The sequence below is a fragment of the Marmota monax genome, unplaced genomic scaffold, assembly GCF_021218885.2.
Source record: "Marmota monax isolate L192 unplaced genomic scaffold, Marmota_monax_Labrador192_F-V1.1 WCK01_AAM20220418_F8-fsc00008, whole genome shotgun sequence".
Taxonomy (NCBI): Eukaryota; Metazoa; Chordata; class Mammalia; order Rodentia; family Sciuridae; genus Marmota; species Marmota monax.
This window is the reverse complement of record NW_026694432.1, coordinates 27,465,168-27,490,089: the sequence shown is the minus strand read 5'-3', so window position 1 is coordinate 27,490,089 and position 24,922 is coordinate 27,465,168. Positions and strand designations below refer to the sequence as shown.

The 24,922-nt window shown below is 63.6% G+C and overlaps 1 protein-coding gene across 10 annotated transcripts in view; it reads left to right on the top strand.

The window, feature by feature from the left end:
- Positions 1–24,922, top strand: part of Arhgef10l (Rho guanine nucleotide exchange factor 10 like) — a 131,137-nt gene that overhangs the window by 87,863 nt on the left and 18,352 nt on the right. For all 10 annotated transcript variants that reach the window (XM_058571119.1, XM_058571120.1, XM_058571121.1 and 7 more), the window contains 9 exons: positions 477–658; positions 3,154–3,269; positions 3,583–3,710; positions 5,031–5,131; positions 10,930–11,051; positions 15,475–15,561; positions 17,159–17,376; positions 18,686–18,840; positions 24,153–24,301. In XM_058571119.1, coding sequence (XP_058427102.1) covers positions 477–658; positions 3,154–3,269; positions 3,583–3,710; positions 5,031–5,131; positions 10,930–11,051; positions 15,475–15,561; positions 17,159–17,376; positions 18,686–18,840; positions 24,153–24,301 — 1,258 coding nt within the window. The remainder of the gene's footprint in view (positions 1–476; positions 659–3,153; positions 3,270–3,582; positions 3,711–5,030; positions 5,132–10,929; positions 11,052–15,474; positions 15,562–17,158; positions 17,377–18,685; positions 18,841–24,152; positions 24,302–24,922) is intronic.

Sequence of the window (24,922 nt, the reverse complement as noted above, 5' to 3'; positions counted from 1 at the left end):
TGTCCTCGTCTGGGATGGTACCCTGCTACAAGGCAGGGCCCCTATGAAAGAGGTGACAGCAGGCCTGGCCTCCATTAGGTCCCCTCTGTCCACACCTGGCCTCTGGTGCCCTGACCCCCCAGGACCTGTCCCTCCTCCCACTCCCAATGCCAGCCCAGTGGCTGCCCCCAGCCTCATGGCCCCACAGGACCTTCTCAGTCCCAGTAACCAGCTCCTCCCCTTGTCTCTCCCTCAGGCCCGCCAGCAGCAGGTAGGTGGTCTGGGGCTGGGGGCATGTGGCTCTGTGTCTGGGGCTGGGGCCTGGGTCCCCTGGCGCTGATGCCTGGCGAGGGCTCCCTGCTCTGCCCGGCTTGGTCTTGCCTGAGGTTCGTGCTTGGGCGCGTGAGGCCCGGCTGCTGCTGTGCTGAGGAGCGGGCTCTGTGGCCTCTGGTGGGCGGTGGCGGGCTCTGCAGGGCGTGTCCTCCCTGTCCCCGCAGGGGCCAGCTGGAGATCAGCAGCCTGGTGCCCCTGGGGCCCAAGTACGTGGTGAAGTGGAACACGGCGCTGCCCCAGGTGCAGGTGGTGGAGGTGGGGCAGGACGGTGGCGCCTATGACAAGGACAACGTGCTCATCCAGCACGCCGGTGCTAAGAAGGCCTCCGCCTCGGGGCAGGCACAGAGTGAGTACCCGCGGCCACTGCCGGGCTGGGGACCCAGGTGATGGGTGCTGGGCCAGAGGCTCCGCTGGCTCTCAGCCCCCATGTCTCAGGGGCTCCCGCCACCCCTGCCCTGTCCCAGGCCGGCCAGCACGTGCACGCTCCCCACCCAGCCCCCAGCTGTCCTGATTGCACAGTGCAGCTGTGACGTCCACCTCCTGCCCGGGGTGGAGACTTGGGCGGGAGGTCCTCTGGGACTCAGCCTAAGTCCCTATAGTGTGAGGGCCAGGAGACCCCCGTCCCCTGCTGGCCCAGTGCTGCTGGCTCCGCAGGGTCTGCGACTCCGTCTGGACGCTCCTCCTCAGACCCCACGGCGCGGGGTCTCGAGCTCAGGGCTCCCGTGCCTGCAGCTCTCTGTCTGCTCGCGGCCCCCACATTGGCCACCCTGGGCCCCTGGGCCCCTGCAGTGGGCACTGCTGCTCTCCTTCCGCCACCGCTGTCCCTCCCTGTCCCTCTCCACCTGTCGCTGGAGCTGGCTTTTCAGTGTGTGTCACCCCCACCCAGTGGCCTCCTGGTGCTCTTGGGGCGAGGCCCTGAGCCTGTCCTGGGGGCACTCACCTTCCCTGGCCCCTGCTGACCTTGCTGACCCTGCCTGGCTCCCGGTGGCCGTGCCCCTCCTCCACAGCCCGCACACCTGAGCCTCCCCAGGCCTCTCCTGCGTCCGTTCATCCTTCCACATCCTCAGAGCAGCCTTTCTGGTGACTCCAGGCTGGCCTGGCCCTGACTGGGCTCCCAGGTCCCCTCGGGACTAGCGACTGTGGCCCTTGCCCAGAGCCTGGGGCAGGGAAGCCAAAGTGCAGGGCTAGCAGAAAGGGACCTGTGCCCAGGACACCAGCCACGGGCACGGGCACTGGGCTCCCGCTCCCCTCCCACACCTCTGCCCACTGGGTGGCCAGGGTGGCCAGGGGGAGGCCAGGGGTGGCCTCAGCTCTGCAGTTCAGAATGGCTGCCGCAGTTCTGGGAGCTCTGGGGACCGGCCGCTCTGCCTGCCCTCGCCCTTGGAGGGCACCTGGAACCCACTTCCAGGTCTGGGAGGCAGGAGGAGCCCTGAGGACTCCGTGGCCTGCCTGCCTCCCTCGGGCACCGTGGCCTGACCTGCCCTCCTCTCCCTCCACACTATTTGGGGCTATTGCTGGGGGAGCCCCTTCCACATCCCTTGGCCAGACCCCCTGAGAGGTTGAGCTGGCCCAGCGTCGCACACCTGTGATCCCAGCTGCTTGGGCGGCTCAGGCAGGAGGATGGGCAGTTCAAGGCCAGCCTGGGCAACTTAAGACTTGTCTCAAAATAAAATGCAAAGTGCGGGGGTGCGGCTCAGTGGCAGGGCACCGCCCCAGCACACCCAAGGCCCTGGTTCAGTCCCCAGCACTGCAGAATCTTGTCCTTGGATGATATTTTGTTGTTATTCAAACGTGAACAACCGCAAAGCTTAAGTAACCAACTCCTGCCTGTGGCCATTGAGCTACTGAATGCCCAGGATGAGGTCACAAATTGGAAAAAACAGAACAGCAGAGTCCCCGTTAGCAGCGCTAGTTCAGTGTGACTGATGCGTTGTGAAGCCCAGCTGCTCCCTGTGGGGACGTGGCCTCTCCTGCAGGTTCCCGGGAGGTCCTGTGCCTGTCCCAGGTGCCTGGGGGTGAGCCACGTTTCCCTCCAGTCCCCTGTATGGGTCACTGCATAGCCTTCCTTGCCCTTTGCTTGGGGTCAGTGTGTCCCTGACATCCCAAGCCCGTTCTGCTTTTTGCTTGTGACCTGGTGACCTTTTAGCTTAGCCCAGTGTCAAGGTCTGCGGGAGCCCCAACACGGGCCTCCTGGGGAAGTGGGGTGTGCAGCTGCTCGCTTGGGGATCGCTTGACTGAACCCCGGGCCCCTCTGCTCCCTGGACACCACAAGCCTTAGGCTGCGGCACGCGGCTGAGTGAAAACAGCCCAGGTCCCAGCGTGCTCTGGGGGACCTCCTCCTCCCTCCTGCCCTCCCCTGGGCCCCCACGCCCCCTGTGTCATCTCCAGAGACCTCCTCACCCTGCCACCGGCCCGTCACCTGAATCTCTCTTTCTGTCCACCATCTGTGGTTCGTTGGTTGTCCTCCCGACGGCCTGTCCACCCTGGTGCTGGCTCTGTAAGAGCAGGACCTGCTCTCCCCAGCACCTGGCACAGCACCCCACAGCGGGTTCCTCAGTCGCAGTGGCTTTGCCCCGCCACTCTCCACTCCCTGCCCACGGGGAGCCCTCTGCTCTCGGGCACAGCTGCCCGTCTCCCGAGACGCCTGTGCTGCTCCCTGGTGTTGGACTCAGCGCCTCCTGCTCTGGGAGCTGTGGGGCAAACCCACGGTGGGCGCTTCCTTCCGTGTCCCCAGGGCCACCTTCCCAGCATGGCGGCTCTCCGTTTTACGTGAGCCGGTTCTTGGCTTCTCGTTGGCACCTCCGCACGCCGGAGTCTGAGCCAGGCCTCTTCTCCGCCCAGACAAGGTGTACCTGGGCCCCCCGCGACTCTTCCAGGAGCTGCAGGACCTGCAGAAGGACCTGGCGGTGGTGGAGCAGATCACGCTGCTCATCAGCACGCTGCACGGCACCTACCAGGTGTGCGCCCGGGCGGGCTGGGCTGGGCTGGGCTGCACCCCTGGCTCTGACCCCCAGCAGTGGCCTCAGGCCTCTCTGGTTCTCTGCACAGTGCTGGTGGTCTCCCCGCCCTTTCCTGGGTCTCTGCCCCAGGCTGGAGCGGAAGTGGCCAGGAGGGTGTCCCCTCTCTGAGGGGGGCTGCGGGGTGGGCTCTGAAATTAGGCCGGGGGGTCCCGAGCCAGGGCCCCAGGGCTTCTGGAGTTGCTGCCTCCTGCTGCATCTCCTGCGGCTCTCTGGGGCCCAGGCCGTGCAGTGACCTTGGCCTCCCTCCTAGAACCTGAACATGACGGTGGCGCAGGACTGGTGCCTGGCCCTGCAGAGGCTGATGCGCGTGAAGGAGGAGGAGATCCACTCGGCCAACAAGTGCCGCCTGCGGCTCCTGCTTCCTGGGAAGCCCGACAAGTGAGGGGGCGTCTCCACGAGGGGGAGGGGGCTGCCACCTCAGCTGGGCCACCTGCAGGTGGGGGATTTGGAGAGGGGGCACCTGGGGCCGTCCTGCCCGTCAGCTTGCTGTGGTGGGAGCAGGTGTGTTCCCATGTGGGCCGTGCCCGGGGAGCTCCTGGCACGCAGTAGGTGTTCATGAAAACATTCCAACTGGACGGACGGGTGCCATGTGTGTGCCAGGAGCGCCTGGACACTTGCTGTGGTTGGTCCTGCTGCAGGCTGTCCCTTTCACCCACGTCACGCCGTGCTCCACCAGTCCTGTCCCCAGGCCCAGCCTCCCCAATGCTGTCCTGTCCCGTGCTCAGTAGGTCCTGCTGACGTGTCAGGGTTGGTGACAGAGCTCACGGCTCAGCCCTGTGGAGACGGGAGTTACCTGTCTGGCCATCCCAGGTGGTGTGCGGGGGTCTTACTGACCTTCCACCCTGAGGAAGGGAGGCCTGGAGGGCCACGTGCAGACCCAGGCCACATGGTGAGGGGCCGAGCTGGCTCCGCTGGCGTCTGGCTCTGAAGCCCAGGCTGTGCAGCCAGGGCCTCCCTGTGCAGGTTTTGTCCTCGGGACCAGGGAAGGTGGGGACAGAGTGTCTGTCGTAAGGACAGTGGTGGAGGGAGAGGAGAGCCGAGCCCTGAGGTCAGAGGCCGGCCTGCCCCTGAGCCTGGAGGCTGCAGCCTTGAGCTCTCCTCCAGCTTGAGGTCCCTGCGGAGGGGCCTGGCCGCACCCTTCCCCTCTCCGTGCCCGACTCCCCACCAGGAGGTTAGTGACACTGCCCTGTCTGCCTCCTGGGGGGTGGCCCGTGTGGAGGACTGTCCCCAGAGGTCTCTAAAGGGCACCTGCTGGTCAGAGGTGAGGGGTGGTGTGTGGACAGAAGTGACCTCTGGCCGGCCCATTCATGCACGTGTTCACTTGCAAACATGGAGCAGCTGCCCGGGCAGGTGCTGGGAGCAGAGCCCGGGGATCCGGCTCCCTCCAGAGGCTCACGGCCATCTGACAGGCCTGGGAAGAGCCGGCCAGGTGGAGCTGGCTCTGCCAGGCACAGGGCCAGGGTGCCTGGGGCCTTCTGGGGAGCGAGGCTGGCCTCTCTGGCCAGGCACCTCCTCCGTGGGTCTCAGTGGGTGGAGGGAGGCCTTCCCCAGGGCCGAGCTTTGCCAGGCCCTCGCTGGCCACTGCTCTGAGCAGGCCCCCCCAGTCTCCAGCACACGTGGCATGGACCAGAGCGAGGGTCGGGGAGCTGGGCCTCATAGCGGGCGCTCACGCTCCCACCCTCGTCCTTCTCGCTGCAGGTCCGGCCGCCCCATCAGCTTCATGGTGGTCTTCATCACCCCTAACCCCCTGAGTAAGATCTCCTGGGTCAACAGGTTGCATTTGGCCAAGATCGGACTCCGTGAGTAGCCTGGGGGACCCTATCTGGGGGGTGCAGAGGGACGGGGCATCCAGGGGCCACGGGCAGCGAGGTTTGTGAGCTGAAGGGAGGGGGCTCGGGAGAGGAGCACCTGGAGTCCTGAGTCCCTGTGACCTCGGATTTGTCACTTGCCCTCTCTAAGCTCAGCGTCCCTGTATTGCACGGGTGGACTTGACATTGACACAAAGTACGTTGGTGGTTGCCGGGGACCTGAGGGAGGTGGGGGTAGGGAGTGGCCACTGAAGGTTCTCCTGATGGGGACATGAAAACATCCTAAAATCAGGAGTGGCGCCCCCCCCCCCATGTGCTGGAAACCAGGGGAATGTCCACTTTAGAAGAGGGGGGTGTGGTCACTCAGTCACATCTCAATATAGCTGACCCTCACCGCCCCCGCGAGGCAGGTCAGACTCTGCCAAGGCTCCACCAGAGGCCTCTGTGCGCGCTCTCCTCCTCTGCGCCCCGCGGTGCTGATGCAGGTGGATAGGGAGTGTTTTGAGGGCTTCTCCTGTGGCCAGCGCTTTCTGAGCATTTTGACGTTTTTCAGTTTAGTTTTTAGTGACCTTGGGTGGGTCTTCCATGAACCCCTGTTCACCACTGAGGGTCCTGAGGCCCAGGCAGGGGCAGTGATTTGCGTGAGGTTGCACAGCCCACGGAAGCTCTGGGATTGGGAGTTGGGTGGCCAGCCCAGAGCCAGGCTCCGTCCCTCCCGGCCGTCCTGCTCTCCCGTGGTGGGGTTCTGGCTGCGCCACCGCTCATGACTTGGGATTGCTGGGCTCTGAGTTTTGGTGAAAGGCCCCACTCTCACCCGTCAGAGCCGCCACTGCTCCTGCCTCCTGGAGTCCCACGTGCTGACCCAGCCAGTGGCAGGCCCACTTTCCTTTTCCCTTTGGTTTTTGGGGTGATCTCTTTACAGTTGAGAGTGCACATCTCCAGTAGGTTTTCTTGGTGCTGGGATTGGACCCAGGGCCCTCTACCACGGAGCCACACCCCCAGCCCAGCCTGGCCTTGGGCTTGAGACCCTCCTGCCTTAGCTTTTCCCCGGCGCCCAGCTCCAGTAGGTCTTAAGTCGCCGTGGGAAGGAGTCGGGCCCTTTGCCTGTGGCTCTCCTCCGTCCACAGCACCCCCGTTTATGGAGTCTTGCAGTCATCTTGGGCCTGGGGAAAGACCAGTGACGAAACCCAGGAACTTGACCTTAGAAGGGCCAGGTGGACGTTAGATGAGATGCAAATCAGCAAGGGGACCTGCCCTGGGAAGGGATAGCGGGAGGCCTTGGGGCCACTGAGCGGCCTGCCAGGGTGACATTCAGAGCTGTGCAAAGATCTGGGTGAATTGATCCAGGCCTAGGGACCTCAAGTTCAGGTGTCCTGAAATGGGGAAAAAAGGAAGGCCAGAGTGGCCAGTGCTGGTGATGGACAGGGAGGGAACCGCGTGGCTGGGTTGGGGTACAGGTTGTCTAGAAAAGCTGGGCCCATGCTGGGAGCCGTTCATGTGGCTTGGAGAGTGGGCAGTATTGCCCCCATATTGAGGTCCAGGGGGGTCACTCTGGCCTCTGTGCAGACAGGGCGTTGGAGTGGGGGAGGGGAGGGTGGAGCTGGTGACCCAGGAGGGACAGGGAGAGGCCTCTCCCCAGCCAGTCCCTGTGGATCAGGATGATGTTGCCCCTACTGCTGTCCCTGGTGGAAGGCTGTGGGATTCTGGCCTCAGAAGGGCAAAGGTGGACTCCGGCCAGGCCTCGGGCCACATGCTCCTTCCCTACTGTGCCCGAGCTGTGCCCTGGGCAAACGCCCAAGCCCCGTTTGTGCACCTGCTCTGGAGGCAGATGAACCTCCCTGTGGATCCCCTTCTCTTTGCTGAGGGGCCGGCGTGGGCTGGGTGGAGCCGAGCGCTGGGGGGGCGCAGGTTGGGGGGGCAGCGCTGGTGGAGGGGCGAGGGCTGGGGGGGCGGGCTGGGTGGGGCCGTGTGCTGGCGGGGCCTGGGCTGGGCTGGGCTGGGCAGTCACGGGCTTATCTCTGCAGAGCTTCACTGCAGCGGAAGCTTTAGGAGAAGGAGAGTCATTTGAAATCTGATTTGAATGCCTGGGTCCCCCTGGGGCTTGAATAATTTGTTCCTTTTATTTTGCCACTTTGGTTTTGTATTTTTAAGCTGCAGCGCCTGGTGGTGGAGGACGGGGCTCTGTGCTCCCAAGGCGGGGATCCTTCCTTGTGTTTTATTGTTTCTGTCTTTCCTCCCTCTGTGGCCTCAGGGGGTCGGGATCGGACGGGTGCGCTGCAGAGCCAGGGTCTGGGGGCTTCCACTCTGCTCCTTGGATGGGCAGGAAGCCCTGCAGGGACCTGGGGACCCAGCACAGACCCAGCATGGTCCTGTGGTCCGGGGACAGGCAGGGCCCTCTGAGCCCCTCCTCTGGGCGGACTGGAGCAAGGTGTGAAGGTCAGTGAGGTTGTCCCTGCCGTGTGCCACGGGGCTGTGACCATCTGCATTTGCTTCCCAGCTCTAAACTGACCCCAGATGCCTGGGACTTTAATTTAGAAAATGGGACAGGTGCCCAGGGCTCCCAAGAGGGGCACGGAAGGTTTGGGGACAGCCAGTGCTGGCCGAAGGAGCTGTGAGGTCAGCCCCTGGGACGAGGAGTGTCCACATTCCCCGGTGGGGGGAGTGGCCCAGGGTCACACCGGCTCTATTCAGCTGGGCCAGGGCACCCTCCCACCTTTGCCGACCAGTTGGCCTGCAGCTGAGGAGGCTTCAGAGGGGGTGCAGCCGAGGTGAGGCGGGGGCTCCCTCAGTCCCCTTCCTCTGGCTCTCCAGGTGCCGCCTCTGGGCCCTTGCACAGTCCTGGCCTGGGGCCTCTCCCACTTCCTGAGAGGACCTGGGCCTGGCCGGCCACGGGTGCCCACACTCAGAGACGCCATGAGGTTGAGGACATGGGCGGGGAGCAGGCTGGTCCCGTGTAGCTGTCCAGCCTCGGTGTCCTCAGTGAGGCCGGCCAGTCCACCCACTGATCGTGGCCAGGGCAGCGTGCTGAGCATGCTCGCAGCTTCATCTCCGGTGGCCCTTGAGACTCTCCCAGGGGTTGGTGCTGGAGGCCACCCAGGCCCCACCAGGGAGCGGTGGCTCCGTTCTCCAGGAGCAGGGCCAGGGGCACTGGTCACGGAGCCTGGCTCTGGAAGGCCGTGGCCATTGCCTGGCCTCCTGGGACAATAGGTGACAGACACATACTGAGGCTCTGCCCAGCCTGACACCTGGGCTGTCCACGGGGCCACGTGACAGTCGATGCAGGCAATGGGACTGAGCTCAGTCGGATTTGGGAGGCCGGTGAGGCTGGAGAAGCAGGAAGGGCCAAAGAGGGACCAGCCTCCTCGTAGTCCTGACGGGCGCCACGGCAGCGAGGGCAGTGAGCATGATGGCCACTGTTCCCAGGGCCTGCTACACGGGCCATGTGCCCAGCTTCCCAGTACCGTGAGACTCCAGATGTGGGGACGATCCTCTCATCTTCTAGGTGAGGCCACAGGCTCAGAGAGGTTCAGTACCCAGCGCGGTGTTGCCCAGCGAGGTGGAAGGGGGCTCTCCCAGCAAATCAAGGGGACGGTTCTGAGCTGGGGGTAGCTTCCCATCCCCAGCTGCCCTGTCTGCCCCAGGGTGTTCGGTGGGTGCTGGCCCGCACAGTTGGGCACTAAATAAGCCCCACTTAACGTCATTTGAAAATCACGGCCTTGCCCTCAGTGCCAGTCCTGCATGTCGCTTGTCCTGAGCGGGCTTTCAGTTGTCAGCCCGCAGCTCTGATGTGGTCTCAGCCATGATGGTTTTGTGGGGGAACAATGCTGTGGCAGATGGGGAGCAACGACTCCATTTCCTTTTAACGTTCCCAATTGTAGACGCGGACGGCACCATCTGGAAGGAGAAGGTCAGATCATGAAAAATATATATGACAATAAATTGCGCTGTGCGTGTGCAGGGAGGGAGATGCACCCAGGTGACGGGGAGTCGGGGTGGGCGGACAGGCGCTCGCTCGCTGGCCCCGGGAGGCCACCTGGAGCTCGGCTGGACTCCACTTGATCTGGACCCCACTGGACTGTAGGCTCCCTGGGGACCGCAAGTGTCACAGAGCCTGCCTATCTTTATTGGCCACTGGGGAGCTCGCCCCAGAGGCAGCAGGGCAGGCACCACCGGCCTGCCTGCCACCGAGAACAGGGCTGCCCGATCCCGCCGTGCACAGGTGCTGTGCTGAGTCACATGGGTGCTGTGCTGGGTGCCTCGTGAGTCGGCTCCTCAGCGCCCAGGCCTGGGCCCCTCCCTTGACTTCTCCCTGCATAAAATGCAGATGGAAAGCCCTATGTCCAACCCCGCGGCCACCACGAGGACCACAGGAGATACGGGTGACCCTGACTGTGTGCAGTCTCATGGTGACTGCACAATGGCCGGTGTGGCCATTCCCCATGGTCTTGGTCATCCACACCTCAGCTCTGTCTCTACCTTTCCTGGTGGCGAGGGCAGGTTTTCTGTGATCGTCTCCGGGGCCCAGTGGGGTGGAGGGCCGAGGGGGAGGCTGCGTCTGGGCCAGCTCAGGGGGTCAGCCTTGGTGACTCAGCCTGAGTGCAGGCGTGGGCCTCCCCGCATCAGACCTGACGTTTGCCAGTGTCTCTGATTCCCCAGAGCGTGTCCATACCCGCCCTCGCCCCAGCGTCCCTGGCCTAGGCGACCCTCAGATGCCACCTTGGTCTCGTGGCAGTGCTGTACTCAAGGGCTGAGCCAGGGAGCAGGTCTGCAGCCCCCAGCGTGGCCCTGTGTGGCCGTCCTCACTCGGCACATGGAGAAGGAAGGACTGCGCAGGCAGAGCGCCTGGGCCGTGGCCGTCGGCCCTCTGCCTGCCTCTCATTCGTCCTTTGGTCCCTGTTTCTTACACCTCAGCTGGGGTGGCCAGGGGCTACTTCTTGGAGGAGGCTGCTTGAGAAGGTCCTGCTGTGGGGACCTGGCTTAACGGCCCTGTGTATACTTGTCCCTACACACCCGTCTTGGGCTGGGCTTGGGCACCTGTGCTCCTGACGGGTCCCCGGGCAGGGTGGCCTTGGGGAAGCAGGACAGTGCTCTTCCTCGCCCTCCTCCTGGTCAGGTGAGTGCGCACTGCGGTCAAAGCCACTCTGTCCACCTCCCACTCCAGAGTGGGAATGCGAGGCCGCCTGGATCTGGACTCTGTTAGCTTCTTAGTGCTTTTTGTTTTTGGTCCCAGGGATTGAACCCAGGGGCACTCGACAACTGAGTCACATCCCAGCCCCTTTTTATATTTTACTTAGAGACTGGGTCTTGCTGAGTTGGTCAGGGTCTTGTGAGTTATCGAGCCTCGCTTTGAACTCGCCATCCTCTTGCCTCAGCCTCCCGAGCTACTGGGCTTACAGGTGTGACCACTGCGCCCTGTGACATCTTAGTGTTTAATTGAATCCCTTTCCCTTCTGTTATTTTACTGGATGCTTGTCACATCTGCAGGTGACGGTGTCTTCCTCACCCCTGTTGGATGGGTGAACAGAGGACCAAGGGTGCTCCGTGACGGGGTCAGGCAGGGACTCTGCCCTGAGCTTCTCAGCTCCCTGCCCAGGGCCCGTGGCCAAGCCCACGGAGTGAGCTGGATTTCATCTCAGACGGGCAGGAGTGTGGTGGGGGCACCTGGCCAGGCAGTCTGGGTCCCTGTGAGGGTCAGTGCCGTGGGCCTGAGTGGCCCCTGGCCTTGAGAGCTGCTCCCTGCTGGTCGGGCGACTCTGACTGGCTCACCTACCGCCTTCCTCGTGCCGCAGGGGAAGAGAACCAGCCGGGCTGGCTGTGTCCAGACGAGGACAGGAAGAGCAAAGCCCCCTTCTGGTGCCCCATCCTGGCCTGCTGCATCCCCGCCTTCTCCTCCCGGGCCCTCAGCCTGCAGGTGAGTGCACCCCACGCGGCGGGAGAACCAGGCTTTCCAGGGAGCCCCGTCGGTGGAGAGGCCTGGTGCTGGGGGCCAGCAGCTGCTCCACTGCTTGCGGACGGCTCTGGCCAAGCCCTTCGGTTGCCCCAGAGTCGGCTGCCCCACCACGAGCGTGGGGGTGAGTGGCCAGCATGGGTCACGCGAGTGGAAAATCCCATTATTCTGAGATGAAGCAATGATCTCATCCGTCGGTGGCCTGACTCCAGAATGTGCTGGAGGGCTGTGCCAGGCGCTGTGGGTCCGGCCCTTCCGGATGCCGCCAGGCGGGGGCTGCTGCGCTGCGTGGGGCCACCTTCGCCATGGGTGCTCTGCAGCCACCGTGCTGTGTCGAGCCGGCCGCGCGGCTCTGTGACCAGTGGTCCTTCTCTTGTCTTGATGTTTGCAAGAGCCCTGTGACTGCTCTGTCCTGTGTCTGTATCTGTCCCACAGATTAGGAAAAAGGCTAGACAGGTGACGTGATTTCAGCTAGTGAGCGACGACGCATCCAGGAATCGGAAGCTTACTCTGCCTGATTCCAGCCGCACAGTCCTAGCACAGCCCCCGCCGGTCACCTATCCCTATGTCCTAGCAGAGCCCACCCCTCCATCTGGATCAACTGTGTGCCTCCTCTCCCAGGCAGATGAGGACATCTCAGCTCTGGGGACGGGAGAGCAAGCGTGGGACCCAGGCCAGATAAATAGTCCCAGGAGACTTGCGGATGGGCAGTAGACTGGGGTCTAACAGCTGAAAGAACACCCCCTGAGATGTAAGTCCATTTGTTCATTCATTTGTTCATCTGTCTCCACTCACGTGTAATTTCTGAGCACCTACTGTGTGCTAGACCCTGGGAATACAGTGGCGACTAAAACATGCAAGGCCCCACCTCACGCAGCTCTCAGTCCAGGGCAGAGGTAGGCAGGACCCGGCAAGGAGACGGAGAGCCGTCCGGCAGAAACACTGATGGGGACCACGGAGTTAGGAGGAGGTGGCATTTAAGCTGAGACCTGAGTGGCAGAAGGGCCCCAGGGCAAGGATGGTCCAAGAAGGTGAACCAACCCAGAGGCCAAGATGGCAGCCGGCGGGGGGCTGGTGTGGCTGCCGCCTGGTGCGCAGGAACTGCTCTAGTTTGTTCTCTGCAGCTGCACCAGAAAGCCGAGGCCCAGCGACCTACAAGGAATAGTAGTTATTTGGCTCAGGGTCCTGGAGACCCGAGGTCTAAAGTGTGGCGCTGGCATCTGCAGAGGGCCTTGGCGCTGCGCCACCCTGTGGTGGGAGGTGGAAGCGCAGGCGCGCCTGTGAGGAAATTGGGCCGAACTCTCCATTATCAGGAACCCTCTGCCACAAAATGCCCTGATGGCCTAATTATCTTTTGAAGTCCTCATTTTTTATGCTGTTGCCACTGCAATTAAATGTCAATATGAGTTTCAGAGGGGACACTCAGATCCTGGCAGTGGGCACTGAGGTCAGTGGGTGGTCAGGCTGAGCAGGCTTGGATTTACTCTCAGAGCCACGGAAAGCCCTGGGCTGTCCCCAGCCTGAGACCAGCACCCTCTGACTCATGTTGAGTCCCTCGGGTCCTTCTGGCTGGCAGAGAGCTGTAGACAAGAGTGGCCATGGTGGCTAGTAGGGGACGGATCAGAGGCCAGTGCAGGGGCCTGCTGTGGTGTGGAGGCCAGGGTGAGGCATGGAGGCCAGGGCTGGGCCCCAGGAAAGGTCAGTCAGGCCCTTGCTTCAGCTGCCAAATTTACGCAGGTGCCCCAAATCTCAATAATCAAGATAAATAATATTTTAATGCAATACTTTGAAAAAAAAAAAGAAACCCAACTCAACAGACTCTACCCTGTGGTTTGGCTGTTTTTATTTTTTGGTAAATAAAGGCTGGGATCAGGGCCTGGGGTGGAGGCCAGAGTCCATAGGGAAGTGATTCTTGGGGACCACTGTGTCTGGGACTCTCTGTTACCCCCAACCTGGGTCGAGGGCCCCAAGACCTCCCCATGGAGCTCTCGGGCTCGGGGACACGTGGCCGGAGCATCCTCATCCCGCTCGGCCCTTGCTACTGGGTCCTGAGGAGCCTCCATGCTGGTTGAGGGGACTGTGAATGTCCGTGGGTAATGGCCTGTGGGCTCCTGGGGGACATACTGAAACTGAGTGGTCCCACGCTAGTCCCCGAGATGTGCTGCTGCTGTCTCGTGCCCCTCCCACCCCAGATCACACAGATGGCCCCAGCAGCTCCGGGCCGGCAGCCTGCACCAGAACTTAGAGAGCCAGGGCCTTGGCCACCGCGGCAGGAGCAGGTGTGAGCACGCGGGTGCTGCCTGGGCTTCCCGCCCGGCCTCTGCCGGCTCCCAGGTTGTCTCTTGGGACCAGGCTGGTTAGGACCCTCGCGCCTTGGGCAACAGGGCGTGGTCGTGGCCTGCAGGGGCTGTGGCCAGGGCCCAGCACTGCAGCTGAGCGGCCTTGTCTGACCTTCACCGGCCTCTGTAACCGAACTGCTGTTGGTTGGGGTCTTATCTGCTTTCTGTTGCTATAACCAAATACTTAAGGCTGGGAACTTTATAAGGAAAAGAAGTTTATTTAACTCACAGCTTTGGAGTCTGAAGTCCAAGCTGAAGTGTACCCCACCTATCTGGCCTCTGATGAGGTCTCAGGGTGATGGCATTACAACGGCACTTGTGAGAGTGATCACATGGCGAGAGAGGAGCCAGAAGGATTTGGGGGCCGGGCTCGCTCTTTATATAGCAGCTCATTCTCTTGGAAACTAACTGGTGTTGTACGAGAAGGACCTTAATTCCTTCCAAGGGTAGTGCCCAGTGACTGAATCACCTCCCCTGCTCCCCCTGCTCCCCCCCCACTCCCCCCATCTCTAAAAGGACCCACACCCCAGCATTGCCACCCTGGGACAAGCTTCTAGCACTTTGGGGCACACTCAGGCCAGTTCCAAAACACAGCATTCTGGGACCGGCTAACTGCGCCAGGGCCCATCTGTGGCAGCCCCCACCCCGACCGGCCCCCTGCACGGCCCACTCGGCTGCTGGCTGAGTCGGTGTGCGGAAGCGCGCGGCTCCCGAGGCACCAGCTGTCCAGCACCGGCTCAGGGCTGCCCCACACCCTCTGCAGGCCCCACTGCTCTCCGGGGATGTAGGGCCCCACTTAGCTCACAAGGAACTCATGTGCCTGGAGAGGGCAGCTCACCGGCTCCTTCACGGCCTACCCCTCCGCTCTGCTCGGGCACCTGGGTTTGGAAGTCAGCTCCCGGCGTGGACCAGGCTTGCCACCAAGGAGCCGCCAGAGGTTTTGCCATCATCTCCGACCTGGTTCTGTTGATTCAGCTGACATCAGGGCTGGCCGGAGTTGCCATGGCAATGTCTGCGCTGGGGACACGGTGGCCCCCTCCTCTGGAGGAGAGCAGCAGCCCTCTCAGCCCCGAGGGCCAATGAGGGAGAGACCGGGGTCCAGGAGGCCAGGGTTAGGAAGCCTCCTCCTTGAGGTGCTCCCTGCCAGCAGAGGCGGCCCCCAGAGTCCAAGGCCTCTGACCTGGCTCCTGGGTAGAATGCAGCTAGAGCACAGGCAGGACCCCCGACCAGGAAAGGAGTTTGAATTCTGTCCCTGCCTCTGCTTCTAACTTGCTGTGTGGCCTTGAGTGGATCGAGGCCCCGCTGGGCTTCAAGATGGCCAACTGCAGTCTGAGGAGGCTGCAAGATGTGGCCTCCTCGGGCCATCAGAAGTTTCCTTAGAATGTGCCACCAGAGCTGGGGCAGCTGGGCCTCCAGCACCAGCAGAGGGCAGCACCTGCCTAGGAAAGGGCCCCAGTCCTGTTGTCCTCTCTGCACCCTCCCGCCCGTCCTCACGCGCCACCCTCCTGGCAGGTCTGGCTCAGGAAACGGGGTTCCAAGAGGCCACTCCCCATGGGCTTTGGGGATGCAGGAGTTGGGACAAGCAGCAGGTGGCCCTTGGTGACAACTGGTGACAGACAGAACCGCTAGCCTCCATGTGCTACCAGCCCTCTGGTGCTGGGGGTTCCCTGCAGAGTGGTCCCTGCCTCTGGCTGGATCTCTGCCACTCACCTGTGTGACCTGTAGCTGGCCCTGGCCCTTGGGGACCTCATCCTCTCTGTTGGCAACATAAGGGTGGTGGGCCTTAGTGGTTTTAAGCAAACCCTGTGTGGAAGCTGTCCCACTGTGGAGACCCCGGGCTGACCAGAGCATCACTCAGACCCCTCTCGTCAGAAGTTTCCAGAAGAGTGTCGCATAGGAGCTTCCTGGGGACCCTGTGACTTGTGTGGCTTTCCTGGCTCACACCAGGAGTGCTCCTCTGTGGAGCTGGATGGGCCCGGGAATCTGCCAGACGTTGACGTCTTGACACCTCCGTGGTTAACCCCACTGCGCCATCTCTGTCTCTGCAGCTGGGGGCCCTGGTCCACAGTCCTGTCAACTGTCCCCTGCTGGGCTTCTCGGCTGTCAGCACTTCCCTTCCACAGGGCTACCTCTGGGTGAGTACCCCCCGCCCCCACCCCCATCCCCACCCAGCCAGGACTCTGACCTGGGGTGGGTGGTCAGGGGAGAGAGCTGCCCACGGACCTGCTCCGTCCACCAGGGTCTTCCTGGGGACCTTCAGAGCCGGGCACTGTGCCAGGAGGTAGGAGGTGCAACCTCACCTGGGCAGCAGAAGGCCAGGGCACAGGCCAGAGAGCAGCATGGGCCGTAGCGCTGTGAAGGGGACGAAGGGGTCTCACCCGGGGCTCAGGGAGCCGGCCGCTGCCCAGGCCACGCCCATTCCAGCACCTCTCTGGGATTCCTGGCACAGCCTCTCAGTCCAGATGCTCCCGAGGGTGCCGGTCCTGCCTCTCCTGTCTGGGGTGCCAGCCTCAGCGCGCCCGGCCGCCTGTAGCCCCTTGCACGGGGAGCATGGCCTGGCTCACAGTCAGGTCCAGCCCAGAGCCCCTCCGAGACGGACTTGTCTTCGCCGTTTCCCCGTCATCTAGCACGTGGCCACCTGCCCGTTCATGTGTGCAGCACCCATCCACCTATCCACTCATTCTCCTACCCACCCACCCATCTATCTGCCTGTCCACCTACCTGTCCACCCACCCACCAATCATCCATGCAGCCATCCGTGAATCCAGTCGTCCATCCTACACCATGTATCCATCCGTCAACCCACACACCCATGGATTCTCCACCCGCCCATCCCTCCATCCATCCATGCATCCGTCCATCCATCCATCCATTCTTTCCTCCATGCACCCTTCCATCATCTGCCTAACCACCTATCCCTCCAGCCACTTATCTTTCCATCTCTCTATCCATCCTTCATCCACCCCACTCATTCATCCACCCACCCTCCCATGCGCCCATCGTCCACCTACCCACCCTCCCATGCACCCATCCACCACCTACCCACCCACCCATGCACCCATCCACCACCTACCCACCCACCCGTGCACCCATCCTCCACCTACCCACCCACCCGTGCACCCATCCACCACCTACCCACCCACCCGTGCACCCATCCTCCACCTACCCACCCTCCCGTGCACCCATCCTCCACCTACCCACCCACCCGTGCACCCATCCTCCACCTACCCACCCACCCGTGCACCCATCCTCCACCTACCCACCCACCCGTGCACCCATCCTCCACCTACCCACCCACCCGTGCACCCATCCTCCACCTACCCACCCTCCCGTGCACCCATCCTCCACCTACCCACCCACCCGTGCACCCATCCAGGTATACATTAAGCGCGTACCCCGTGCCAGACCCAGGGTGTCACAGTGAACATGACAGTGGAGCATCTGAAGGAGACCTAGATGCTCACTGCGGCCGAGTGGCGCCCCCTGCAGGGGAGGGGAGGGGAGGCCGTGGGAGCTCATCTTCCCGGCTCCTCACTGATTTCTTTTGGTTCCCCAAACCAGCTTGTTGCTCTGCTGCTGGAGCCGAGTGACCTTGTGACCACAGGATGGTGTGGGCAGGAGGGGGCGCCTGTGGTGTCTAACCTCAGTGCTGGGAGGAGTTGGGAGGGTCCCTGAGCAGCAGGCCCCTCCCTCCACGGCCCCCCTGATGGCCTCCCGGGTCTCTGCCCCCAGGTCGGGGGCGGGCAGGAGGGCGCAGGGGGCCAGGTGGAGATCTTCTCCCTGAACCGGCCGTCGCCCCGCACCGTCAAGTCCTTCCCGCTGGCAGCCCCCGTGCTTTGCATGGAGTACCTTCCGGAACCCGAGGAGGAGGCCGAGGGCGGAGATGAGAGCAGGAGCGCGGAGCCCGCCCCAGTGCGTCCCGCCATCTGCCTGGGCCTCCAGGACGGCAGGTGAAGGGCCGGGGAGGGCGGGGCGGCCTCCCCTGCACATGGGGACAGAGACACCCCCTGTGGGGGCCGAGGTGGCCTCTCTACTTCCTCCCAGGCTGTGTCACTGCCCGGGAGACACTGGCTTCTCCGTCTGGGTTCCGATCTCGGCCCGCCCTTCCGGGCTGATTCTCTCAGCTTTAGCGTCTCATCCATAAAGGGGGTCAGACCCCGATGCAGTGCCCCGGGAGTCCCTGGAGATGTGGGGGGCGTGGGTCCTTCAGGTCCCTGCTGTCATTGAGTGCGCACCCCCCCATGGCCTCCATTCCCCAGCTGGGGGCCGAGGGCCCAGGATGTGCTCAGGTTGTGAGGTCCCTGCTGGTTGGTGGCCAGTGTGCGGTTTGGCAAGTCAGATAGACGTGGGTGCAGCCTGTAGGGGAGGGGTGCTCGTCCCTGAACGGCCTGCAGGACGGGACACTCGTCACCTACCCTCGGACCAGCGGTGAAGGTGAGGACTGGCCTGGCATTGCTGTGCCTGTCCTCCCGTGTCCTGCTTGTCACCCCGTCCTGGAGAGGCAGAGGGTGTTCTGAGCACCTACTATACTCTCAGCAGTCCAGGGTGCAGGGCTGCCCCACCCACTTCCCACAGGGGGACACTCACTCTCCAAGCAGAGCTGACCGGGAGCCACTCCGAGCTCTGCGGAGTCCAGGCTGGGTCTGTAGCTGAGTGCCCAGCCAGGGCCTGGACTCAAGAAGGACCCCGGGGACAATATAAAATTCACCATATTAACCACTTTAAAGTGGCTTCCAGTAGCCACTGTCTAGTTCCATAACATTCTCACTAGTCCCCACAATCCCACGCCCGTGTTCAGCAGTCAGCCCTTCCCGCCAGCCCCGCCAGAGCCCTGCTCTGCCTTCTGTCTCTGGACATGTCCTTGGACAGTCCTGTTATGGCCTCCCACCTCTGGCCTGTGAGCCTAACTTCCTGCCCTAGCAGCACACTTCAAAGTATATTCGGGAGGCACGTGATGTGCCGTGTTCCCTGGCCAGGGCATCGTGGCCCTATGTCTTGGCGAGAACCGAGGCTCAGCAGTCTAGGTTAGGAGGTGGCCCATCCAGATTGAACTTGGGCCCCTCCCCCTCCATGCTACCCCCTCTGGAGCCCCAGGGTCACCCTCATGATGCAGGCCAGCCGGTGCCACCCTGAAAAGCCACCCTTGGCCAAGCCCAAACCCCTGCAGAGAGAACCAATGGTCAGCCACACAGCTGGATGGCCGCTTGGGGATGTGGCGTGAGCGCCCAGTGAGCTGTGGTGGACTTGGCCTCTCTGCAGCATCCTGCTCTACGGCAGCGTGGACACCGGCACCCAGTGCCTGGCGACCTGCAGGAGCCCAGGCCTGCAGCCCGTGCTCTGCCTGCGGCACAGCCCCTCCCACCTGCTGGCCGGCCTGCAGGACGGGACACTCATCGCCTACCCTCGGACCAGCGGTGAGGACAGTGGGCAGGGCTTGGGGTGGTCCTGGGGCTGGTGGGGGTGCGAGTCCTCCCGGGGGAGGCTGCAGGGGCAGGTCAAGGAGCAAACATCCCCCGGGACTCTGCATGCTGGAGGGTTCGGGCCCGCGAGCCCCTCTGGGGTCACATGTAAGGTGTCCCTCCACGAACCCCTGCAGGAAGGGGGCTCGCTGCCCTGCAGGAGCGAAGCCCCAGGCAGAGACCAGTGGGTAAGAGAGGGACTGTGGGCTCGGAGAGACCTGGCTTCCTGTTCAGGCTTGCCCTGGGGACAGCTGTGTCTCTTGTAAGTGGCTTCTCCTCTATGCCTTGGGCCTTGTGTTTGCAAAATGGGGATGGTGCTTGCACCCACTGCCCAGGGTCCTGCTGGGTGAGAGGGCTCCATGGAGGTGAGGTGAGGTGCAGGCACGGCCCGGGGGTGTCCAGCAGGGGTGAGCCCCCGTATGGCCATGCCTGGAGGGCAGGGCTGGCAGTGGCTGGGCTGCTGTGCTCCTGGATGGGTAGGGACCTGGCCTGGGCACCCCCCGCCCCCAGTCTCCCTGCAGCCCTGTTGTCTTGGGCTGCATGGACCCGGATACTAAGACGGTGCAGCTTGTCTGTGGCCACATGAGCGTCTTGGTCCCCTTGTCCTGTGCTCACCAGTTTGATGATGAGGGCTGAGTGGCTTGCGGGGATGGCCTCAGGTGCCCCTGGGAAGCAGATAAAGCCCGAGGTCCGCCCGGGCGCTGCGCTCTCGTGGCCTCTGCCCGCGGTTGTAAGCGGGTATTCGCACTGAGCTGGCTCTTTTTTTCCTGCCACTTGGCACTGTGTTCGTATTTTTAATTAGCATTTGATAAGGCATTTATAGTTTTTAATTAAAGGGGTAAGAAGGAGGGGAAAAAATTCCTCTCACCGTCAGACAGAGCGTGCGTGTGAATGTGAACACGGGCTCGGGGATGGGGAGGCTTAGACGGCTCCGAAGGGACCGCCCGCCGCTGGCGCCCGCTGAGTCCCCGAGCCTGCCTCGCCTGGCCCCAGTTTGGGTTGCTTTCCACCCTTTGCCCCCGGCTCCTGACTTGGTGATTCGGGGCGCAGGCGGGGCTGGGGTGCTGCTGTGTAGCCAACTACCAGTGTGTGGCTTTCACCCAAGGTCACAGTGTCCGCAGGGCCACGCGCCCTCTGGAGGCCTCAGAGGCCTTTGTGGCCTCTGGCAGCCCTTGGCTGTGGGGTGACTCTGGTCTTCACGTGGCCTTCTCCCCACGCACATGTCTTGGTGCCCACATCCCCCCTTTTCATAAGGACTGTGGCCACCCTGGACTCGGGGCCCAGTGGGCTCCAGTGGAACCCGTCTGTACCTACTGCATCTGCGAGGACACTGCTTCTAAGCAAGGCGGGCTCTCAGGTGAGGGCTAGGCTCAGCGAACTGGACCTGGGGAGACACATTGAGTCCATAATGGAATTTGGGGTGCGACCATTGACTTTTATCCTGGGGCTGGGACCTGGCAGTTGGTCAGAACCAGAGAGCATGGGGACCTCTGAACCCATACCCCCACCTCCTAGCTGGGAAGGGAAGCCCAGAGTCCCATGACGGGGCCGGACCCCAACCAGGCGTCCTGCCTCTGAGACTGGGCCTCTCCAGGCCAGGGGCTGGGCCTCTCCAGGCCAGGCGCTGGGCCTGCCCCGGCAGGGCTGCTGTGCCCACTGGCCCTTGCACACCTTGGCCCACAGTGTCCACCGAGCACCTGTGGCACATGGATGTGGCAGAGGGCCACAGGGTGGGCATGCGTCCTGTTGTGGAGTGGACAGTCTCCAGCGGGGGCAGATCAGTCAGTCACCAGGCAGCAGGCACCAGCCCCTGCCTCATGCCGAGCGCTCAGGGGCAGGATGGGGCTGCCTGAGATCTGCTGCCCAGTGGGGTGAGTGGATCCCGGAGCCTAGCACTGAGAAGTGGCTGGGCCCACGAGGCGCGGGAGGAGTGGCATTCTGGGCACAGAGGCCAGGAGGCCGGAGAGCAGCTGGTCTGGCGGGGAGGTGACAGCAGGCAGCCGGGGGAAGGAGACCCCTATGCCAGCGCCTCGGGTTCGTCTAGCGCTACGGGAAGGGTTGGGGAGCAGAGAAACAGCTGGGCCCCCCTGGCTGGTGGACAAGCGAGTGAGTGGGTGGTCCCAGTGCCTCAGGAGCCTGCTCTGGTGGTTTGGGTTGGCTGTAGCCCGGAGGCTTCTGGGAGAGGCCTTGTCTCACCTGGCTCCCACCCTCTCGTGGTGGCCTTGGGAGGTGGACCAGGCAGGACCTGCTGTGCGGGGCGTTGGCTGCGGGTGCCGGGGCTGGAGGCCGGTGGCGTCAGGGCTGAGGGATGGGCTTCAGGCTGCCTGGGGTGCAGGCTCCGCCTCCCCAAGCCTCGGCTTCCTGCCCTGTGAAGTGGGGTGCTGACACCCTCGGGTGGCTCTGAAGGTGGAGCACTGCTCCCGGGAGCCTGCAGTGCGGAGCCGGCCCCCTGTGTTTGTCACCACATCAGCGTCCTTAATTACTCACCCGCAGGGCTGCCACTGGGTCTCTCTCAGCCTCCTGCCACCGGCTGGAACTGGACCCCAGGGGAGACCCATAGGGCTCTGTCCCCCGTGGGCTGGGGCTGGGCCTGGAGGGCCAGCCTCCTGAAGGTACTTTGCTGAGAACCGTCACCTCCCTGCTGGCTGTGAGGACTGGTGCCTGGCCCAGACGACGGGCCTGTATGTGCCTGGGAGTGCAGGTTCTGGAAGGTTCCACAGCCCCCAGAGGGTGAGGGAGGGTGTGACAGAGGGACGTGGCCCCCACAGGGGGTCCAGAGCTCCACAGGGCTCCAGGCTCCACGGTCCAGAGCTCCAGCGACTGCCTTTAGGATCTCAGAGGCCAGCATCCTGGGCTGGCAAGGGCCTAGAGGACAAAGGTCTGCCCTCTGTGGTGCCCACTGGAAAACCCAGTCCAGCAAGGGCAGCCTCTGTTCAGGGTGTCCCCATGAGCCTCTGGCGGGCACTCCTGTGCAGTGGCACTTAATGGCCTGGCGGGGTTACATGTTTGCATTCTGCCCGGGGGCAGTCCTGTCCTGGGCTCCAGGGTCTCAGCACGCAGGGGTGGGTGGTCAGAGCCCGTGTGATCGGGGGGACTCTCGGCCCCGGCCCCTGCCTCCAGCGGCCAGGGAGGCTGCTCCAGCACAGTGTGCAGGGCTCTGGTGGCCGTCACTGCTGTGCCCATGAGTGACCCCACTTCCCAGTTTTTGGGGTATTGTCCGGCCTGAGAGGGGTCCCAGCCCCGCCTTAGCAGCCACAAGCACCTCTCACCTCTGGCCACAGGGGGGCGCCGAAAGCCTTGTGTTTCATGGCTCTGGGCTCCTGGTTCCTGGTGGGGGTCAGTGTCCCTCTGGAGGCCTGGCTGCCTCTGGCCACTCACCTCTCCCAGACTCCAGTCCTAGCCTCAGGCCTTCAGAAACCTGAGTGGCAGGAGATCTGGAGGAAGTTAGGCCAGAGCCAGTGCTGAGTTCAAATGCAACTTGGCCGTTACCCCTTGGTGGCTTTGTGCAAGTTCTCAGCTCTGGGTCTCTGTTGTCACCTTAATTCAGTGACATCAACACCTGCTTCTGCAGACAGATATGTTGTGGCAAACGATGCCAAACGACAGGGGCAGTGTGCAGGGAGTGCGTTGAGCTCTGTGACGTGGGTGATGAACGCGCTGTGCTGAGGTTCAGAATAGGCAGACGAGTCCCCCAGAGGAAACGGCTCGTAGAGGCTGCGCAGCACGTGGCTGTGTGGCTGGTGGCAGCTGTCAGTGCCCTGGCTGTGTTCTTAGCATGTGCCAAGGGCTCTCCACAAGTATTTCCTGAGCTCCCAGCAGCATCCAGAGCTGCAGAGGGGTGGTCAGCATGCCCACTTCACAGATGAGGAAACCGAGGCTCCGAGGGCCAGTGGAAGTCCTGGAACCCGAGTTTATTCAGAAGCTCCAGGCCCCAGGCTCTGGCCCGTCCTGCTTCCCACTTGCTCATGCTCGTGGGCTGGAAGGAGCAGTCTGGGTTTGGGGTCCCTATTCCCCAATTCTTAGCTGAGCTGGGCATCTGCCAGTTGTAGTCAGCAGGGCAGGAGGGGACCTGGCTTGCAGGTGGGGAGAGGAGGGAGGGAGGAAATGGTGGCCAGGCCTGGCCCGGGGTGGGTATGCTGTCCTACCACACCCAGGCAGGATCCTGGTGCCCCTCCAGCTTTGGAGGCAACTGTGCCCCATCTTGTCACCCTAACTGATTCAGAGAGGAGGGCCTGCCAGCACCGGGCTGCCTGTCCCTCCAGGGTGGCCATGCCCAGGCCACCCCAGCTGGGCCCCAGGTTCCTCCTCCATCTTCTGTGAGGACTGGGGCCTGGCCCAGACGACGGGCCTGTCACGGGGGGGAGTATGTGCCTGGGAGTGCAGGTTCTGGAAGGTTCCCACAGCCCCCGGAGGGTGAGGGAGGGTGTGACGGAGGGACGTGGCCCCCCCAGGGGGTCCAGACCTGGGGCTTGGTGGGTTGTCACTGAGGTTCTAGAAAAGTCAGCCCTGGTGCGTGCTGCTGTTGGGTGCCAGGCAGTGGCTCTCAGGGCAGGCCCAGCAGGGCAGGCCGGCAGGACAGCAGGCTGCCTCTCAGGGCCTCCTGCTCACCTGGCCGCAGCAGTGGCTCCAGAGGGGCGGGTCCTGGCAGAGTCCGCGCAGGTGTGGAGCCGGCGGGAAGGCCCCCGGGAGCTCCCCCTGCAGCCGGGACGAGCCAGGTCAGAGAAGTCCTGAGGGACCGCGTCCACCTCCCTTCCCCAGTGGACAGCCAGGGCTGGGCTCGGAGAAGGGAGGATGAGCCACTGAGCTGGGAGCAGAGCTGGGTCCAGTCCCCAGGTCCCTGGACTCCGGGCCCAGGACACTTCCCACTGTGTCATGCTGCCCCCTGCAGGGCCTGGGGTGGACGTGGCCGGGTCTCCCCCACTGGTGTTGGCTTTTTGTCTCGGCAGCCACCGGGCCCCTGGGCTCCGTGCTGCCCATGCCCAGGGCGGTGGCTCGGCTGCTGCCGCTCCCTCCAGCAGCTTCCCCGGGACATCCCGTGCGTCTGCCCGGCCCCTAGAGCCAGTGCTGGCCGAGCGCGATGCGCTGGACGGATGGGGCCAGGGGAGGGCAGAGCTCACGTGTGGTCCCCAGGGGTGCAGCATGATGTCGGGGGGCAGAGATGGGTCAGAGCGCCCAGCAGGGAGGAGGGAGAAGGGCCACCGAGGGGGCTGCCGTGTGGGGCCCCGCTGGCCCTCGCCGCCCCTGACCTGCCTTCCCTGTCCCTCCAGGCGGGGTCCTGTGGGACCTGGAGAGCCCTCCCGTGAGCCTGGCCGTGGGGCCAGGGCCCATTCGCACCCTGCTGAGCCTGGAGGACGCCGTGTGGGCCAGCTGTGGGCCGCAGGTCACCGTCCTGGATGCCACCACCTTGCAGACTCAGGTACTGGTTCGTCCCTTGGCCTGTGGCCCTGCCCAGGGGGCTGCTGTGGGCCCGCCCTTGCTGGCCCTTCCTGTGCTCTCTGGCTCCTGGCCGTGTCCAGGGGCGGCTTGGACAGTGTGTCGGGAGCAGAGGGACCCGCGTTGCCCCTGACCTGTGTGCTGTGAGGGGCGGGTCCCACAGCTCCGGGCTGGGGTCTGGATCCCGAGTCACACTGCTGGTGCCTGTGGGCGTGGGGAGGGTCTTGTCCTTGGACTGTGCCTGAGGACTCGTGCCATGGGCCCCAGCTGTGCTGAGGCCTCGCTCCTGTGGACACAGCCGTTCTGGGCCTTCAGATGACACGGAGGAGGCTGCCCGCGGCCCCCTCACCCTGGGGCAAGCTCCGCGCGGCCTCAGACCCAGGCTTGAGGCCCTGGTCCCAGGGGCGTGTTCCTGGCTCAGCCTGGACAGCAGCTGTGGCCACCTCCTGCCAGACCCCACTGTCTGTCCTGGGCAGCTGGAGTGAGACTTGGATATGCTCCCTCCCTGAGCTGGTTTTGGGGACACTGCAGTCACTTGGTCACTTGGTTTGTTTGGGTTCTGCATTTGTGTGAGCTGCCCCCTGGCCCAGGTGGAGTGGGCATG